This window comes from Megalobrama amblycephala, linkage group LG4 (assembly GCF_018812025.1).
Source record: "Megalobrama amblycephala isolate DHTTF-2021 linkage group LG4, ASM1881202v1, whole genome shotgun sequence".
Taxonomy (NCBI): domain Eukaryota; kingdom Metazoa; phylum Chordata; class Actinopteri; order Cypriniformes; family Xenocyprididae; genus Megalobrama; species Megalobrama amblycephala.
Window position 1 is genome coordinate 12770444 of NC_063047.1, and position 19779 is coordinate 12790222.

The following is a 19779-nucleotide window of genomic DNA, read 5'->3' on the forward strand; positions in this document are numbered from 1 at the left end:
AAATTTGCCATAGTCAACTGAACTTCCTGTCTGCCATATTGTTTTTCTTTAAAAACCTACTTTTTCGAACTCCTCCTAGACCTCTGCTCCGATTTTCACCAAAATTGAACCGTCTCATCTTCAGACCATGCCGACAAAAAGTTATGGATTTCAAGTCGATAAGTCAAACTGTTTTCGTATACCGGAGCAAAGAATTTGAGATATGCTGCAAAAATTACTCTTGAAGCTGTATCTCTACAATGCTTTAACATATTCAGACCAAACTTGGTACGTGTCATCACAAGCATGACCTGAGGCAAGATACAGTGTTTCGGCGCAGCGCCACCTACTGGAGTGGAGATATGAAAAATGGTTATTTTTGCTTATAACTTCTGATGGGTTTGACCAAAATTCACAAATTTGGTATGGGTCATCAGGACAATGCCCTGAAGGAGCCTGAGAAGTTTCGGACCAGCGCCACCTTGTGGTCAAAAGTTATAACAAAATTGACAAAAATGCTAATAACTTTTTTTTCTAATTGCTCACTGCTGCTGTTGGTCTGATGCTCCCAGCCATGTTGGCTGGCTTCTTGTGCTGTTTTTGTGCTTGGCCCCGTAATTGCTGCTTGCAGCTATATTTATTATTATTCTGCTTCTTCCGCTCTTGAAGTCTATGGCAGCCCATAGAACCGCTTGCGGGAAAGTTGTGAAATTTGGCACACAGTTAGAGGACAGTCTGATCTTTGTCCATAGCAAATTTGGAGTTTCTAACTCAATCCCTCTAGCGCCACCATCTGTCCAAACTTGCACTTATGTTTATGCTAATAACTTTTGAATCATAAGGGCTAGAAACAAAATTCATTTTTCCTCTGATTCCTTGGGTCAAACCGATCGAATTCACCATATGATGTCATTTTCCGTCATGAAAATTTTTCTGACATTTTGAATTTTCTGAAAAACCTACTTTTTCGAACTCCTCCTAGGCCGTTACTCTGATTTTCACGAAAATTGAATCAGATCATCTTCAGATCATGCTGACAAAAAGTTATGGAATTCAAGTCGATTCCTGAAACAGTTTTTGAAAAACACGGGAACGAATTGTACGTAGTTCTTGCTAAAATAGACGTAAGGCTGTATCTCCGCAACGCTTTATTGTATTCAGACCAAACTTGGCACATGTCATCACAAGCATGACTTGAGGCATCATGCAGAGTTTCGGCGCAGCGCCACCTACTGGTGCGTAAATATGAAAAATTGATATTTTTGCTTATAACTTCTGATGGGTTTGTCCAAAAATCATCTATTTGGTCTCATTAGATTCAGGGCATCATGTCGAGTCGAGTGATAACCAATTTTTCCATATTGGACATTTTGGCCGTCGGCCATTTTGAATTTTGTGCTAAAATGCTGTATTTTACGAACGCATTAGCGTATCTTTACGAAACTCGGTATAGGTCATCAGCACAATGTCCTGAAGGAGCCTGAGAAGTTTCAGACCAGCGCCACCTTGTGGTCAAAAGTTATAACAAAATTTACGAAAATGCTAATAACTTTTGATTATATCAACTGATTGTAATGAAACTGGTCTCAGTAGATTCCTTGGGTCATGCTGAGAACACAGATATCAAATTTGCCATAGTCAGCTGAACTTCCTGTCCGCCATATTGTTTTTCTTTAAAAACCTACTTTTTCGAACTCCTCTTAGACCGTTGCTCCGATTTTCACCAAAATTGAACCGTATCATCTTCAGACCACGCCGACAAAAAGTTATGGATTTCAAGTCGATAAGTCAAACCGTTTTCGTATGCCGGAGCAAAGAATTTGAGATATGATGCAAAAATTACTCTTGAAGCTGTATCTCTACAATGCTTTGACATATTCAGACCAAACTTGGTATGTGTCTTCACAAGCATGACCTGAGGCATCATACAGTGTTTCGGCGCAGCGCCACCTACTGGAGTGGAGATATGAAAAATTTTTATTTTTGCTTATAACTTCTGATGGGTTTGACCAAAATTCATAAATTTGGTATGGGTCATCAGGACAATGCCCTGAAAGAGCCAGATAAGTTTTGGACCAGCACCACCTTGTGGTCAAAAGTTATAACAAACTTGACAAAAATTCTAATAACTTTTTTTTCCTAATTGCTCACTGCTGCTGTTGGTCTGATGCTCCCAGCCATGTTGGCTGGCTTCTTGTGCCGTTTTTGTGCTTGGCCCCGTAATTGCTGCTTGCAGCTATATTTAGGGGCCAAGCACCGAAGGTGCGGAGGCACCTATTGTTATTGTTGGCGTTCTTTTTTTTTTTTTTTTTTCTTCTTCTTCTTCTTCTTCTTCTTCTTCTTCTTCTTCTTCTTCTTCTTCCGCTCTTGAAGTCTATGACAGCCCATAGAACCGCTTGCAGGAAAGTTGTGAAATTTGGCACACAGTTAGAGGACAGTCTGATCTATGTCCATAGCAAATTTGGAGTATCTAACTCAATCCCTCTAGCGCCACCAGCTGTCCAAAGTTGCACTTATGTTTATGTTAGTAACTTTTGAACCATAAGGGCTAGAAACAAAATTCTTTTTTCCTCTGATTCCTTGGGTCAAGCCGAATCGAATGCACCCTATGACGTCATTTTCCGTCATGAAAATTTTTCCGCCATTTTGAATTTTCTGAAAAACCTACTTTTTCAAACTCCTCCTAGGCCGTTACTCCAATTTTCACGAAAATTGAACCAGATCATCGTCAGACCATGCCGACAAAAAGTTATGGAATTCAAGTTGATTCCTGTAACCGTTTTCGAAAAACAGGCGAACGAATCGTACGTAGTGCTTGCGAAAATAGACATAAGGCTGTATCTCCGCAACGCTTTATCGTTTTCAGACCAAACTTGGTACCTGTCATCACAAGCATGACCTGAGGCACCATGCAGTGTTTCGGCGCAGCGCCACCTGCTGGTGCGGAGATATGAAAAATGGGTATTTATGCTTATAACTTCTGATGGGTTTGGCCAAAAATCATAAATTTGGTCTCGTTGGATTCGGGGAATCATGCCGAGTCGAATGATATCCAATTTTCCCACTTCGGCCATTTTGGCCGTCGGCCATTTTGAATTTTGTGCTAAAATGCTTTATTTTGTTGTAAAATGCTGTATTTTACGAACACATTTGCGTATCATTATGAAACTTGGTATGGCTCATCAGCACAATGCCCTGATGGAGCCTGAGACGTTTCAGACCAGCGCCACCTAGTGGTAAAATCAAATATTCAAATACTTATCATTATGGGTGTGGTCAACTTATTTTCAAAAGAGTCATGTCCTTAGACTCCTGAATCCCTACTGAGTCCAACGATACCAAACATGCTATTTTCACAAAAATTGATACAGATCATCCTCAGACCATGCTTGCAAAATTTTATTAAAAGCTTTTCTATAGATTCATCCGTTCTCGAAAACGGCACAAATGAATTCGACGAAAAGCTTGAAATCAGACTTGAGGTTAAATCTCCACAACACTTTATCGTATTCTTACCAAACTTGGTATATGTCATCACAAGCATGACCTGAGGCAACATGCAGTGTTTCTGAACAGCGCCACCTACTGGTCTGGAGATATGAAAAATGGCTAATTATGCTTATAACTTCTGATGGGTTTGTCCAAAAATCATAACTTTGGTCTCCTAGGATTCAGGGCATTATGCCGAGTCAAATGATAACCAATTTTACAATATCGTTCATTTTGGCCATCTGCCATTTTGAATTTTGTGGTAAAATGCTGTATTTTATGAACACATTTGCGTATCGTTATGAAACTTGGTATGGGTCATCAGCACAATGACGTGAAGGAGCCTGAGAAGTTTCGGACCAGCGCCACCTAGTGGAGAATTTTTTTTAATATGCTTATAACTTTTGAGTATGATGCTCATGTCTGATGCTCATGGCTGTGTTGGCTGGCTTGTTGTGCTGCTTTTGTGCTTGGCCCCATAAATGCTGCTTGCAGCTTTAATTATTATTATTAGGGGCCAAGCACCAAAGGTGCTTAGGCACCTATTGTATCTGTTGGCGTTCCGTACTTTTATTATTATTAGGGGCCAAGCACCGAAGGTGCGGAGGCAGCCCATAGAACCATATGGTAAAAAGTTGTGAAATTTGGCACACAGTTAGAGGACAGTCTGAGCTATGTCCATAGCAAATTTGGAGTCTCTAACTCAATCCCTATAGCACCACCAGCTGTCCAAAGTTGCACTTATGTTTATGTTAATAACTTTTGAACCGTAAGGGCTAGAAACAAAATTCGAATCGAATGCACCCTATGACGTCATTTTCCGTCATGAAAATGTTTCCGCCATTTTGAATTTTGTGAAAAACGTACTTTTTCGAACTCCTCCTAGGCCGTTACTCCGATTTTCATGAAAATTGAACCAGATCATCTTCAGACCATGCCGACAAAAAGTTATGGAATTCAAGTTGATTCCTCAAACCGTTTTCGAATAACACGCAAACAAATTGTACGTAGTGCTTGCGAAAATAGACATAAGGCTGTATCTCTGCAACACTTTATCATATTCAGACCAAACTTGGTACATGTCATCACAAGCATGACTTGAGGCAACATGCAGCGTTTCGGCGCAGTGCCACCTAGTGGTGCGGAGATATGAAAAATTGATATTTTTGCTTATAACTTCTGATGGGTTTGTCCAAAAATCATAAATTTGGTCTCGTTGGATTCGGGGAATCATGCCGAGTCGAATGATATCCAATTTTCCCACTTCGGCCATTTTGAATTTTGTGATAAAATGCTGTATTTTACGAACGCATTAACGTATCTTTACAAAACTTGGTATGGGTCATCAGCACAATGCCCTGAAGGAGCCTGAGAAGTTTCGGCACAGCACCACCTTGTGGTCAAAAGTTATAACAAAATTTACAAAAATGCTAATAACTTTTGACTGTATTCACAGTAGATTCCTTGGGTCATGCTGAGAACATAGATATCAAATTTGCCATAGTCAGCTAAACTTCCTGTCCGCCATATTGTTTTTCTTTAAAAACCTACTTTTTCGAACTCCTCCTAGACCGTTGCTCCGATTTTCACCAAAATTGAACCATGTCATCTTCAGACCATGCCGACAAAAAGTTATGGATTTCAAGTTGATACATCAAACCGTTTTCGTATACCGGAGCAACGAATTTAAGGCATGATGCAAAACAAACTCTTGAACCTGTATCTCCGCAATGCTTTATCGTATTCAGACCAAACTTGGTACATGGCATCACAAGCATGACCTGAGGTACCATGCAGTGTTTCGGAGCAGTGCCACCTACTGGTGCGGAGATATGAAAAATGGCTATTTTTGCTTATAACTTCTGATGGGTTTGACCAAAATTCATAAATTTGGTATGGGTCATCAGGACAATGCCCTGAAGGAGCCTGAGAAGTTTCGGACCAGCGCCACCTTGTGGTCAAAAGTTATAACAAAATTTACAAAAATGCGAATAACTTTTGACTGTATTCACCAATTGTAATGACACTCATCACAGTGGATTCCTTGGGTCATGCTGAGAACATAGATATCAAATTTTCCATAGTCGGCTGAACGTCCTGTCCGCCATATTGTTTTTCTTTAAAAACCTACTTTTTCGAACTCCTCCTATACCGTTGCTCCGATTTTCACCAAAATTGAACCGTATCAACTTCAGACCATGCCGACAAAATGTTATGGATTTCAAGTCGATATGTCAAACTGTTTTCGTATACCGGAGCAACGAATTTGAGGCATGATGCAAAACCCAGTCTTGAAACTGTATCTCTGCAATCGTTACTCCGATTTTCACGAAAATTGAACCAGATCATCGTCAGACCATGCCGACAAAAAGTTATGGAATTCAAGTCGATTCCTCAAACCGTTTTCGAAAAACACGTGAACGAATTGTACGTAGTGCTTGCGAAAATAGACATAAGGCTGTATCTCCGCAACGCTTTATCGTATTCAGACCAAACTTGGTACCTGTCATCACAAACATGACCTGAGGCAACATGCAGAGTTTCGGCGCAGCGCCACCAAGTGGTGCGGAGATATGAAAAATGGATATTTTTGCTTATAACTTCTGATGGGTTTTGCCAAAAATCATGAATTTGGTCTCGTTGGATTTGGGCCATCATGCCGAGTCGAATGATATCCAATTTTCCCACTTCGGCCATTTTAGCCGTCGGCCATTTTGAATTTTGTGCTAAAATACTGTATTTTACGAACGCATTAACGTATCTTTACGAAACTCGGTATGGCTCATCAGCTCAATGCCCTGAAGGAGCCTGAAAAGTTTCGGAACAGCGCCACCTTGTGGTCAAAAGTTATAACAAAATTTTCAAAAATGCTAATAACTTTTTACTTTTTTAACTCATTGTAATGAAACTGGTCTCATTTGATTCGTTGGTTCATGCCAAGAACATAGATATCAAATTTGCCATAGTTGGCTGAACTTCCTGTCCGCCATATTGTTTTTCTTTAAAAACCTACTTTTTCGAACTCCTCCTAGACCGTTGCTCCGATTTTCACCAAAATCGAATCGTATCATCTTCAGACCATGCCGACAAAAAATGTATGGATTTCAAGTCGATATGTAAAACCGTTTTTGTATACTGGAGCAATGAATTTGAGGCATGATGTAAAACACACTCTTGAAGCTGTATCTCCGCAACGCTTTATCGTATTCAGACCAAACTTGGTACATGTCATCACAAGCAAGACCTGAGGCATCATGCAGTGTTTCAGCGTAGCGCCACCTACTGGAGTGGAGATATGAAAAATGGATATTTTCGCTTATAACTTCTGATGGGTTTGACCAAAAATCATAAATTTCGTCTCGTTAGTTTCGGGGCATCATATCGAGTCGAATGATATACAATTTTCCCATATCAGCCATTTTTGCCGTCAGCCATTTTGAATTTTGTGCTAAAACGCTGTATTTTACAATCGCATTAGCATATCGATACGAAACTCGGTATGGGTCATCAGTACAATGCCCTGAAGGAGCTTGAGAGGTTTCGGACTAGCACCACCTTGTGGTCAAAAGTTATAACAAAATTTACAGAAATGCAAATAACTTTTGACTATATTAACTGATTGTAATGAAACTTGTCTCATTTGATTCCTTGGGCCATGCTGAGAACAAAAATATCAAATTTGCCATAGTCGGCTGAACTTCCTGTCCGCCATATTGTTTTTCTTTAAAAACCTACTTTTTTGAACTCCTCCTAGACCGTTGCTCCGTTTTTCACCAAAATCGAACTGTATCATCTTCAGACCATGCCGACAAAATGTTATGGATTTCAAGTCGATGCGTCAAATCGTTTTCATATACCGGAGCAACGAATTTGAGGCATGATGCAAAACCCACTCTTGAAGCTGTATCTCCGCAATGCTTTGACATGTTGACACCAAACTTTGCGGTTGTCATTGTCAACTCACTCTGACCATACCGCATGAATTTGGTCACAGCGCCACCTATTGGTGGAAAGTGATAAACCAGTAATTCATTATTATTGGCTGTATATGTCATTTTTCATTTTAAGCTCTTTTGCTTAAAATGGTCTTAATAGGTCTTTAATTGCTCACTGTTGCAGTTGGTCTGATGCTCCCAGCAATGTTGGCTGGCTTCTTGTGCCATTTTTGTGCTTGGCCCCGTAATTGCTGCTTGCAGCTATACTTGTATTTTTGTTTTTATTTCATTTATTTGAACAATTTCTCTGTATTGTACAGACTTGTGGACCCCAGGAAAATTAGCAACCACTTTGTGGAAGGTAATGGGGATCCAAATAAACAATAAACAATAAACCTATACCGCATTATAAGAACAGTTATAGTTATATGTTATTTTTATAATTACTTATAAGCTATGCATTTGCTTTTTCAATGCACATGCTCATAATCCATTATACACTGATTTATAAATGATCATATATAAAATAGTTCCAGAGACATTTGTTTGCTGTACCAATTAGTTATTAATTATGTCTTTAATGGCTAATGTTTGCATTAGAGGTTATGAATGGTAATTTTGATTTGTTAAAATCTATATCTCCTCTGCTATATGCATGGTATTGGTTATAGAAGTTTGGAATTATACTTTAAAAAATATTGTTGCAGTTTTTTGCAAGTATGTAACATTAAAAAAGATAAATTTTTTCCAACTGTATTAATGATTTGTTTTTGGGTTTGTTTGTTTTTTCCATTATTTTATTACAGGAATTATTGTTCATTAGTTACATTTATAAGTAAGCAACTTAAAATGTATAATGAGCACATCTTCATGATTTCCTAACATTTGATTTAGCAAAATTGTATCCTGTGTTTTCACTTTACTTAAAGCCATCAATAATGCATTTATAGAGATTAGTAACTGTATTATTACTCACAATAAGTATTTATAAGAACACAACACAGCTATTAACAATATATTCACTAATTTGACAGAAATAAATGTGAATAAAAAGTCATTGAAACTAAAATATAATAACATTATAGCAATGCAGGTTGCATCTTTATATATACATTCATGGAACCATACAACTGACTACTTATAAATCAGTGTATAATGGATTATGAGCATGAGCATTGAAAAAGCAAATGCATGACTTACATTTATATTATTTATATAATGAATTATATCTATAACTGTTCATATAATGCGGTATAGGTCTTAAAGGGTTAGTTCACCCAAAAATGAAAATAATGTCATTTAATACTCACCCTCATGTCGTTCTACCTGTAAGACCTTCATTCATCTTCGGAACACAAATTAAGATATTTTGATGAAATCCGATGGCTCAGTGAGGCCTGCATTCACAGCAATAGTACTTCCTCTCTCAAGATCCATAAAGGCACTAAAAACATTTAAATCAGTTCATGTGAGCTCCGAAGCTTCATGAAGCAGTGTTTTGAAATGGATATTGTTATTTTATTTTTTATTTTTTTGGTGCAAAAAAAATATTCTCGTCGCTCTATAATATTATAGTTGACCCACTGTACTCACATGAACTGATTTAACAGCCGACTCGAGGGTAACAACTCTGACTGCTCACGGGCACCAATACTCAGTTTGTGTTCTATTTCTAAGTCCATTTTCAAACTAGAAATTTCAGACAAGGCTGATTTTAACTCAATCTTTGGCCTGTTTCTCATTAGAAATTTCTCATTAGAAATTAGAAATTTAATTTGTCTGCCTGTGCTGACAAATCATTTTGAGCCTGAGTCAGCCCTGTTTGCAGAGTGACTGTGTTATCCTGGCTCCTGGGTACAGTGACTGAGCTTAAGCGCTCATCCTTGAGCTGTTCAAGCTCAGTTTCTAGGTCTAGATTTTGTTCTTTTAACCTTTTAATATTTGCTCCTTGGCTGTATGTAATATACTGCAAGTCTTCTTTCTCTGCAGACAACCTATTGGCTTCAACCTTCAAATGGTCATTTACATGACGCAGATCAGCCGTTGGATCATCATATCCCTATCTTTTATCTGTTCATTAGCAAGGGATACTCTGTCTATTGCTTGAGTTAACCGAGCAGCCCAATTTAGTGCTAAGCTAGAGAGGAGTTTTATTAGCGATGCACCTTTTAAGGCCTGGCCTGCTGCTTTAGCTGTTAGCGGTGTTGTTTTGAGGCTGATTTCATCATAAGCCCTTTAAGCCCTTAATTGTCTCTATATAACCTGGATTCACAGCACTGGTCAGGTCTACAACCAGCTGTTCAGGTAGGGTTAACTCTGCCATTTTTGACAGGTACTTAACTGCAACTAGCTAATCTCAGTACCTAACACAAAAGTGTTGATATTTTGATGTCATTGGGGCACTGCATGTCTCTCACTGACTAGTTATGAGGATTTTAGCCCTTGGCTATGAGTGGTCAGAAGGGAACTGCCCTTATGTGACACTTATTTAAGTTTACACAGACCTTTTTGATAAACTTAAAAGGTATATGAGCCCTTTGCTATACTTAGTAGTAGCAATTAGTTATAATTAATGATTACAACCTCTGCTAACATTATAGTTTCCTGAATGAGGAAATGCTTTACCAGAACTATGCCACTGTAAAATGGCCCAAAGTTCAAACAACAATTCTATTTACTGCAAAACAATTCTATTTAGGTCAGAATCAGAAACAGGTCAGAAACTCAGAACGTGGAGTTAATGTCTCCTTCACCGTCAAGCTGGAAATGCATATTTATCCCTTTCTGATGAAGAGGAATCTGGCACCTTTCTGCTCCTGGAGTGTGATTTGGCCACTGGTATCTGAAGTAGCCATGTTGTTGCCCACCCTAGTGTGGAACATATTTGCATAGCGTAAAGTACAGTGTATTAACATTTTACTGAGAAATGCATCATTTCTTTACCAAACCTCTTTCAAATTATTAAAGGCATCATATGGAACAGATAAAGACCAAACATTATCAGAAACAGTTAAGTCATTGTCTATACAGTCGTTCATCTGTTAAAGCTGCAGTAGGGAGTGTTTAGAAAACGTTGACTTAGCCTGAAAATTTGAACAAGCACAACTCACAGGTCACTCCCCCTTGCTCTATGCTGCGCTACAGCCCTCCCTCCACAGCTCCTCCCCCATCACAACGGAGTCTGCCGTGAACGCGCAGGCTAGTAAGCAAGCAGGGCCACCGATGACGGCAGATAAACAGTTATGGCACATTCACTGGTACGGACGAAACATCAACAATATGATTTACATTGACTATGGCCTGCCCATACTTTGACTACAAATTTGGTCCTCAAAACATTACGTATTTTGCAATACATGTAATGTAACTATATGACATTGCACTATTTCTATATGTAATAAATAGCTAGTAAGATAATATAACGGTAACTAATGTTACAGTATGCAAGTAATTATTTTATCGATATGTAATGCTAAATAAGGTTTGCTAGTACATTATTTCAGCAACATGACAAGCCAGTGAATTAGTAGGTTTCAATAGTTTCTTTGCACAGTGCGTGACATTTTATCTGTATGTTATGCGGCTAGAGTTTTGACACTGAGTCAATGGGCTCCGACGAGGAATTCACACCCACAGCGACTTCGAGGAGTCAACGGGCGCGGAGAAGAAGAAGCCGTGGTGTGCGTGGAGCATCAGGCAGGGGACGGGCAGGCCTGTTTTGAAATTATCTTAGTTGTGTAGTTCTTAAAAAATGAAACAAATCAAGCAGGGATACTTACTTGTCAAGCAGAAATGTGGCTAACTCTGCATCGGTTTTTAATCCTTTCAGGACACGTAGCTCCCTCCATCTTGGAAAAGCTGCTCCGATATTTACCCTTGTTTTATTTCGGGCTCTATCTAATTCTTTCTTTTTGGCTTTTTTATCATCGTCATCTGTCTTTTTCCGTTTAGCCGTCTTTATTTTATGAGCAGGTGCCACTCGAGGAATTGGCAGTTTGGATTGTTTGTCCACCATAAGCAAAACTGCGGCACACCGGTAATCTTGAATTTGAATGCGCTGTGCATGAGAGGGGTGTGATCAGCGCGCACGCGAGCTTGATTGACACTGCTAAGACACTCCTCCTGGCTCTGATTGGTTGTTTCTTACCGGGAGCGTTGTATTTCTGCAAATGGCAATAGGACCACTGGGAGGAGCCAGAGGAGCTTGATTTTTTTTTTCACAGATTATCTGTCTCATATTCTACTGTCAGGACATAATGACAGGTTTAACAAATATGTAAAAAATACATTTTTACAAAAGTTACCTACTGCAGCTTTAAGAGGTCTGTCCCATGACCTGTTGTGTTAACAGTCTGTACCCATATATTCTGGGCTTTGCATGAAATGGAGTGGATGTGTTGCAGTTTAAATCAAATTAAGACCTCCAAACATGGGTATGAATGGATTTAGATAGATCTCTGTGGCCTCTCTTTATTTCAGTCACCGCTGCTGCATTCAGGATGTCCTTTAGGAATTTGTATGGCAGTTCTTCAATTCTTCTAGGAATGAGTTTGGTGGTTAGAGTCAATGTGTTGTCCAATGAGAAGTCCTCTCCTTGGTTGTGGTGGGTGCAAAAGGACCCCTTCCTGCCCTGGAAGAGGTGTCTGGCAGTTGTCTTGGCATCTTATCTGATTATGTTGAACAATTGTTTGTTCATTCACCAAGGATCCAATCAGAGTGTGGCACATCTTCTTCTACACCGCACTTGGAGTTAGTAAGAGTTTGAATGTGATTGGTTAATTTCAAACAGATTACCATGTCCATCATAAAAGGGTTTGCACATTTATGCAACCAGGTAATTTTATTACTTTTTCCCCTCTATTCTGTTTTTTCTTTTCTATTTTTATTCTTTCTCTGTTCTTTTTTTTTTTTTTTTTTTTTTACATTTTTTTTATACATTAATTTTTTTTTACTTTCAATGTTACATTAAAAGTGGACAAAGATCTGACATGATGTCAGAAAGCTGCAATTTTAATAGGGGTGTGTAGACTTTTTATGCCCATTGTAATTGAGAGACAAAATAGGTTACATGAGTTACATAAACATGCCAAGTTCTAGTTACTAAAATACATTTGAAAGTGGAAAATTATCATTCATTTGTCATATATTTTGACCTGGATGCTTCAGTTGTTGCTGTAGTGTTTTATTAAAGTCCCAGTAAAAATAAATTGACCTTATTTACTTAGTGACCTTTACTAGTTTTACAATTAATCTGTGCAAGTTAATCCACAGAAATAAATCTTTGTAATCTTTAATCAAAATGTCAAAATTTGCTTTCCATTGGAATAGCGTTCCTCTCTGATGGCATCAGTATGACTGCTTGAGCAGAACATCCTTAACCACTCTCCAATTGTCAGTCTGCTCTAAGCTAGAGATGGCAAGGATGTGCAATAAAATCAGACTTTAAGTTCAGTGCTGTTTTATCTGAAGCCTCATATTTATTCTATCTGTGTCGTTACAGACTGTGGGCCATGTTTGAGTCTCTCAGGAGAGGAAGTACACAAACAGGCATCCCACTGCAATGACAGGAAGACTGCTTCAAAGAGAGTTCAAGAGTTGAGCTCTGAACTTTTCTTTGCTGTCTTTGTGAAGGTACGTATCATAGGAAAGATGCTCAAGAGGTCAGGTTTTATTTATCATTTGCAAAGCTTGCACATAAAAAAAGTAAAAATCTTCTGTATATAAATCATAAACAAGCAAACATTGAACAAATTTGAGCAAATACATTTTGCCCTTGACATAATGTAAGCTTAGTTGCTATTGATCTGCAAAGGCAGAAATGATGTTGGTAAACAAACCATTTATTTATGAGCGTGATGTTTTTGGTAGGATTGTGGTCCTCTGGATTCAGAGGCTATGGTCATGGGGGTTCTGGACCAGTCCTTTGATGTGCTTGTGCTTCGCTTCGGAGTGCAGAAACGAATCTACTGTAATGTATGTATGACTTATTTAACTATTTGTTTTCACAGCTTTTCCTTGGAATAGTAAAAATATGTAAAATATGTTTTACATAATAATACATTGGTGTCATTTGCCCCATTATTTGACCATAAGAGTCATGAAAAGGCATGTAAAAGCAATGGCCAGAGGTTTTTTAAGGGTTCATGAGCTGCTTTTTTCCCATAATATAGCAAATCAGCTCAAAGGGGAAATATTAATAATTAATCATAACTTGTCATAATTATGAAAATTTGGCTCAGTTAATCCGATTAACTTGATGTAGTTGAACTAATATTACAATCAATTTATCAGTTCGTCCAGCAAACACTCAGTATTGATTGTTGATTATTTATTAATTTCAAGAAATGTTAATTTCCAGGGTAATGGAAATAACTTTCTTACTGTACAGTACTACTACGAGCATGTAGCAAGATTAGGACCATTAGCTATGTCTACCAAATTGGCATCAGAGGATGACATCGAAGTAGGGGGATTTAATTCATTGGAATTAATGAAAAATGCCAGCTCTGCTCCACACCACTGGACACGCACCGTTAATGTGACACGCATCTGGAGAAAGAGAGAAAGCACGAAAGTGCACAGAGCTGGAAGGGCTTGAATGTAGTGTGTTTGGCTTTAGATAAAACAACTAAAGGATATCGCGCTGAAATATCATTACCACAAACGATCCTGAGTGCTTGTGCTGTGATCCGCACCACTTCAACTAGAAACAGTAAAATGGTGTCTCGTGGGGTCTGGATGTAAACATACCAGGGTCTGGATGCAGACCACAGTCTGCCATATGAATATCAGGGGTTTAGTTTGTGTAAAACATCTAGTAGCCTATAATTTTTTTTTGCGCAATAAAAATTTTACTGTTTAAATTGTGTTTTTTAAATATTATTTTTATTGTGATTGGGAACAACTTCATTATGTTATTATTACTTAATCAGAAAAAAAAATTGAAGTAACTGTGTGGAAATTGAAAGGATGCATTGCACTGGGAAATATAGTATGATTACTTAAGATGTTTTTTTTTTTTTTTTTTTTTGCGTGGGGGTGGGGGGGGTCACAATGCAGGCTGTCTGTCAGCATCAGTGATGGACGATGGCATTGTCTATCAGCCCAACCCTGTCATGAACACAGCTAATCCAAACAAACACACACAATCATGCATACATGGGTAAAATGGAAAATGAAAGTGAAATAAACTGGAAACAGGAACAGGAACAGGAAATGAAGCTATGGAAAAGAATAATTTAACCACTGAAAAGAACCACCAGCTTCTTATTTCAAAACACCTCATTAAATGAACAAAATCTGCATTTGCTTTTTCAGTTGAAGCTGTCTGGTTTTGATGCTTCCTTGAGTCGATGGTGTTGAAGTTGCAATCAATTTCTTCTGTGTTAACTGAGGAAATGATGACGAACTTTCGTGGTTGGTTTGACTCCATTATGGTCGGGGAAGTTCCACATGGCTAGAGGTTTTGGGGCCTGCCGGCCCGTGACCTCACGGTTGGACCAGGTTTATAGACCCACACGCGGCAACCAGGAGAAGAAGGAAGAGGAAAGGGGGGGTCACTGTGAAGTTGCCCTTTAACTCTGTGTGGAGGTCCCACCTCACAAACACTTGTTTGTATTTATTCTTGTGTACTGTGCGTTCATTGTTTTGTTCTTCCTTGATAGTGAGAGTTTTGCACTACTGCACACTGACGACGGCTAGAGAACACAGTGTTTAGCGTCATTGATAGTGCCTTCTCCTAGCATGGCAGCAGTGATCGCTACAAAAAGGTGTTTATCTCGTTACATAGTTGAAACATCTGCCAAATGTGAAACATTTATGCTTATAAAATGGTTAGTTCCTGTCCTTGATTCTGATTGATAGCTGTGTTCTGTTATGATCAATAGCTGTAGGTGCGCCCCAATTCGCGTACTTGTGCACTATTCTATGACGTTTTTAAGTATAAATAGTGCAAGTAGTGCGTTCACACAGAAAATTCCAAAAAGAAAAAGTGCACTTTAAATACCCGGATGATGCACTAAATTAACGGAAAAAATGAAGTGTGGAATGTTGGACACTTCGTGCACTCGACTGTCGCAGCTTTAATTACGTAGTGGAGGGGAAGGGAGGATCGGACTCCGTTGTTAATTGACAAAATAACCTTATACAAGTCACGCACTACATGGATGAGTGCATAGTGCACAAGTACATAGTGTATAAGTGCATAGTATATAGTGCGTCATTTGGGATGCAACTTGTGTTTTATTCACGATAAAACACCCAACAGTTCTGTGTATCACTAGACATCACCCATAACAACCACCCTTAGCAACGTAAACTCTGTTTTCCGTTGATATTGTTCATTGATGCTTACTGTATTATGTAGAAGAGTATTGTGAGAAAGAGATCAAGTAAGCGAGTGTATTACCGGCATTCAGATTTAGCATTTTCCTTCAGGTCAGTCCTATGTTCATAATAAAACATCTGTTTAAATGTCCGATGAATTATCTTGTACTTTTAACAGTTAAGGGGTTTTCCCGTGACAGACAGCGCTAGTTAAAGCATTTGTCAGTTGTGTCTTGTTTCGTGTTGACAACAATTCAGTCTTTTCAATATAAAAGTCTTTGCTACTGACTGACACACTCATAAAGACAGTTTTTTGCTGCCATCTAATGGTGTAATAATGTAACTTCTGTTGCTATTCACTTTAAGGGACTATTTTTTTCTGGTGGAAGGAAGGCTTTTAGAAAAAAGTTTACTTTGTGAAAGTTGCTTTTATAAATATTTCTAGCTTTAAAGGTGCTATACAGAGGATCTTTTCGCCAACTGAGAAACCAAAGACTTGTTACTGAGTTTTTGAAATGAGCGCATGCGTAAGAACAACCCCTCCTCCTTCACAGCTCATTTCGAGAGAACGCCTCCCAAAACTCGTGCACGAGTATTGAAACATGAGTGTTTACCACCGGCATTCGCTGTGTCGTGTTAGTGGATTCATTATGTCAGACTCACCACAGGTAACTCATAATCTGCAGTTGTTACTCCTGTCTCCTGACAAAAACATTGCATTGCGGCACCTGTGGAGTGTGGAAAGTTACTGGAGCGCGCAGCCGCGCATGTCTCTCACAAGGAACGTAATGGCAGTGATTGACAAGCCAGAGGGCCAATTGGCTGATGTTTTTAAGGCCCTACCTTGTGCACAGATGATGTATATTAATATTATTCCTTTCAGTGCACCTAATAAATAGTCTTTTATCAGTTAGTAAAGACAGTTTCAAGTAATATTGCAAAAATGTATAAAACAAAACATCCTCTGTATCACCTTTAATATTTGTTTTATAAAAGCAATAAGGTACTTGAGGCTAGTGCTGTATTGTGAATAAGTCATGGCTGAAAAGGTCGCCCTTCAGCCGTGACTTATTTACGATACAGCACAGCCTCGAATACCTTATTGCTTATGTATTACATATGCTTTATTACGGAAGCCCTGAACCGCATGGTGAAAAAAAAAAAAAAAAAAAACTTGGTGGGGAGGGAAAAAAAATTCTTTGTTAATTATGTTATTTCAAGATATTAAGTCGTTATAACGACATATCTCGTTATTTCAACATAAGTCGTTATAACGACATAATATCTTATTTCAAGATATTAAGTCGTTATAACGACATAATATCTCGTTATTTCAACATAATAAGTTGTTATAACGACATAATATCTCGTTATAACCACATAATATCTCGTTATTTCAACATAATAAGTCGTTATAACGACATAATAAGTCGTTATTTCAACATAATAACTCTTCCTTATCTATCAAGTATGATAAAGGACGTGCACTTATCAACGTCCCTGGTGGCGCAATGCTAAAGAATTGGACTGCCAGTCTAGCTTTTACTGCGATCGCCGCGGTTTCAAATCCGCCTTTTGCCGAGTTTGTTCTTCTCTAGTTTCACATCACATATCAAAAAAGGCATTTATTTTCAATAAAAATTAAAACAATGTTATAAAAGTGCAAATAACCTGCCTAACGAGTGTTTAATAACATTAAAAGTATTTATTGGGCAGGGTTAGCAGCATGTTCGATATTACCCACTAGAGGGCAGAATAAGACAGGGAATCAATTAAAGAATGCAATAGTTATGTTGACCTACTGTTACAATTTGGTGCTCCAAAATCCCACAGGTTTATCATGGGAATTTGCGTTCATCCCAGGCTAACCTTTATTGAGGTTAAATTTATTAGACCATAGTAAATAAAACAATTTACAGTGCAAATAGCTGTATGTCAGGGGTGTCAAACTTACAGCCCGGTGTCCAATCTGATTTGAACTATAATAAAACATAGAGATGCACTAGTCCAGGGGCCAAAAACATTTTTAAGCAGGTTTTTTTTTTAATTATTATTCTGAGCTTGCAAACAAACTGCTTTGTAATATTTTCTAAAAATATAAAAATCTAAATAGGTGCTAATATATTGAAATAATAGGACACGGAGTGTCTATTTACAGTAAGTGCAAATAGCGTCCCTTGTTGACAAACACTCTTTACAGTATAGCTCCAATGTCTGGTTGGGCCACTCAAGTTTAAAAAGGGACAGTTGTAATTCGATGTATTCAGTGGCGTAACAATAGTATGTAGGGTTTCAGATTTTAGCTTTTGCAGCGATCGCTCCAGGGTCGAATCAGCATTTTGCAGAGCTCACCCAATAATAGAGCTCACTCCTATTTTCTCATCATATACATTTTCAATAAAATGAAAATAATGTTCAAAAAGTGGAAATAAAATGTGAACAAGTGTTTAATAACATTAAAAGTGTTCATTGAGTAGTGTTGGTGGAAAGTGGAGGGGTTTTATTCTCCCAATAATGGAGCATCCATTTAATAATTTTAATAAATATAATCACTCTATATGATATTATTGCATCCTGTACAAAAATACTGAGGTACAAATAGTATCTGCCAATAGCCTACAGCATCTAAATACTATTTACACTTCTTGCAAAGAACTGATAGGCTACTTTTACATGGTGTCAATAGAATATATCGCTATTTTCACCTAGTATAAATAGCATATTGTGAAAATGCTGCTATTGTCATTTAGTAGGCTATAAATAGGATGTATGGGTATTTTCACTTAGTGTAAATAGCATCTACAGTAGGGGTGTCAAACTCATTTTAGTTTGAGGGACGGACTGGAAAGAAATGAACCATATGCGGGCCGAATTACCTTCTTCTTATAATAACCTTAGTGTGCTGATAGTTGTATTATTTAAACATATGAACAACAAATTAATTTGCAAGAAAACTGCATTGTTTTTTTTTTTGTTTTTTTACAGTGAAAAGACTCTTCGATTTTTTTAATTATTTTTTATTTAATATTTTTTATTAGCATCTATTTAGATTTTTCATGGCCAATTTCAATTTTTATAAGAAGCAAAACGTCTGATTCTGATACTGGTTGCAGATATTTTTTAAAGCAAATTTATTTGTTTATTTTTTCACAGGCCAAACTGGCCTTAAACAAATATCTCTTTGATATTAGAGGCAAACACTGGCATTTGGATATTAGAGGCATTTTTATCATAGTCAAAGATGTTATGCACATGAGCATGAGCAGTTGTTTTTAATTTAAATTACTGAATAATTTCAAGATTAATAGCAAAACCTAGGTCTGGTCTGACTTTAGCTTTGTGAAATTATGCTACATAACAAAACAAAATCAGCAGACGGACTGAATGAAAATTACTACTTTATATGGAGATAAGAGGAAAAGCCATCAAAACTTTTCTTAAAACAGTTGCCTTCGGAGATATATTCATATCAATCCCACTGTAATTAGGGCCCAAGCGAAAATTCGCGCAGGGCCCTCTTGTTCTTCTAAGGATTATTATTATTTTTTATTTATTTTTTTTTTTTTTTTTTTTTTCCGTCTTCCGGGGCTTTTTGGGGGCCTTAACATGCTCAAAAACTCTTGAAAATTGGCACACACATTGGAATCCGCGGCCATTAGGACGCCGGAGAGGCTGGTACCCGGGCGTGGCAGGGGGGCTCGACAGCGCCCCTTGAAAAAGTCTGAAAATTTGGTCCATATATTAAACACGCTTGCACGTATTAGTATGAAACTCAGTACACATATAGACCTCATCGGGCCGAACAACTTTCGTGCTCTAAGTTAAACACCACGCCAACAGGAAGTCAGCTATTAAGGGTTGTTTGAAAAACGCATGCTCTGGAATTTGATATACTCCTCCTAGACGATTAATCCGATCGCCACCAAACTCGGTCAGCATGAAGTCAAGACACTGATGATTAAAAATTGCCAGGGGATTTTTGATATCTCGAACGGTTTGGCCGTGGCGAGGCAACGAATTTATGGCGAGAAAAAGGAAACAGGAAATGTGT

General features: G+C 38.0%; 1 protein-coding gene across 1 annotated transcript in view; it reads left to right on the forward strand.

Annotated features, from left to right (window-relative positions):
* Nucleotides 1–19779, forward strand: part of LOC125266702 (DIS3-like exonuclease 2) — an 84479-nt gene that overhangs the window by 52772 nt on the left and 11928 nt on the right. Inside the window, exons 13-14 of the mRNA XM_048187617.1 lie at nt 12904–13034; nt 13272–13376. Of these exons, the coding sequence (XP_048043574.1) occupies nt 12904–13034; nt 13272–13376 (236 nt within the window). The remainder of the gene's footprint in view (nt 1–12903; nt 13035–13271; nt 13377–19779) is intronic.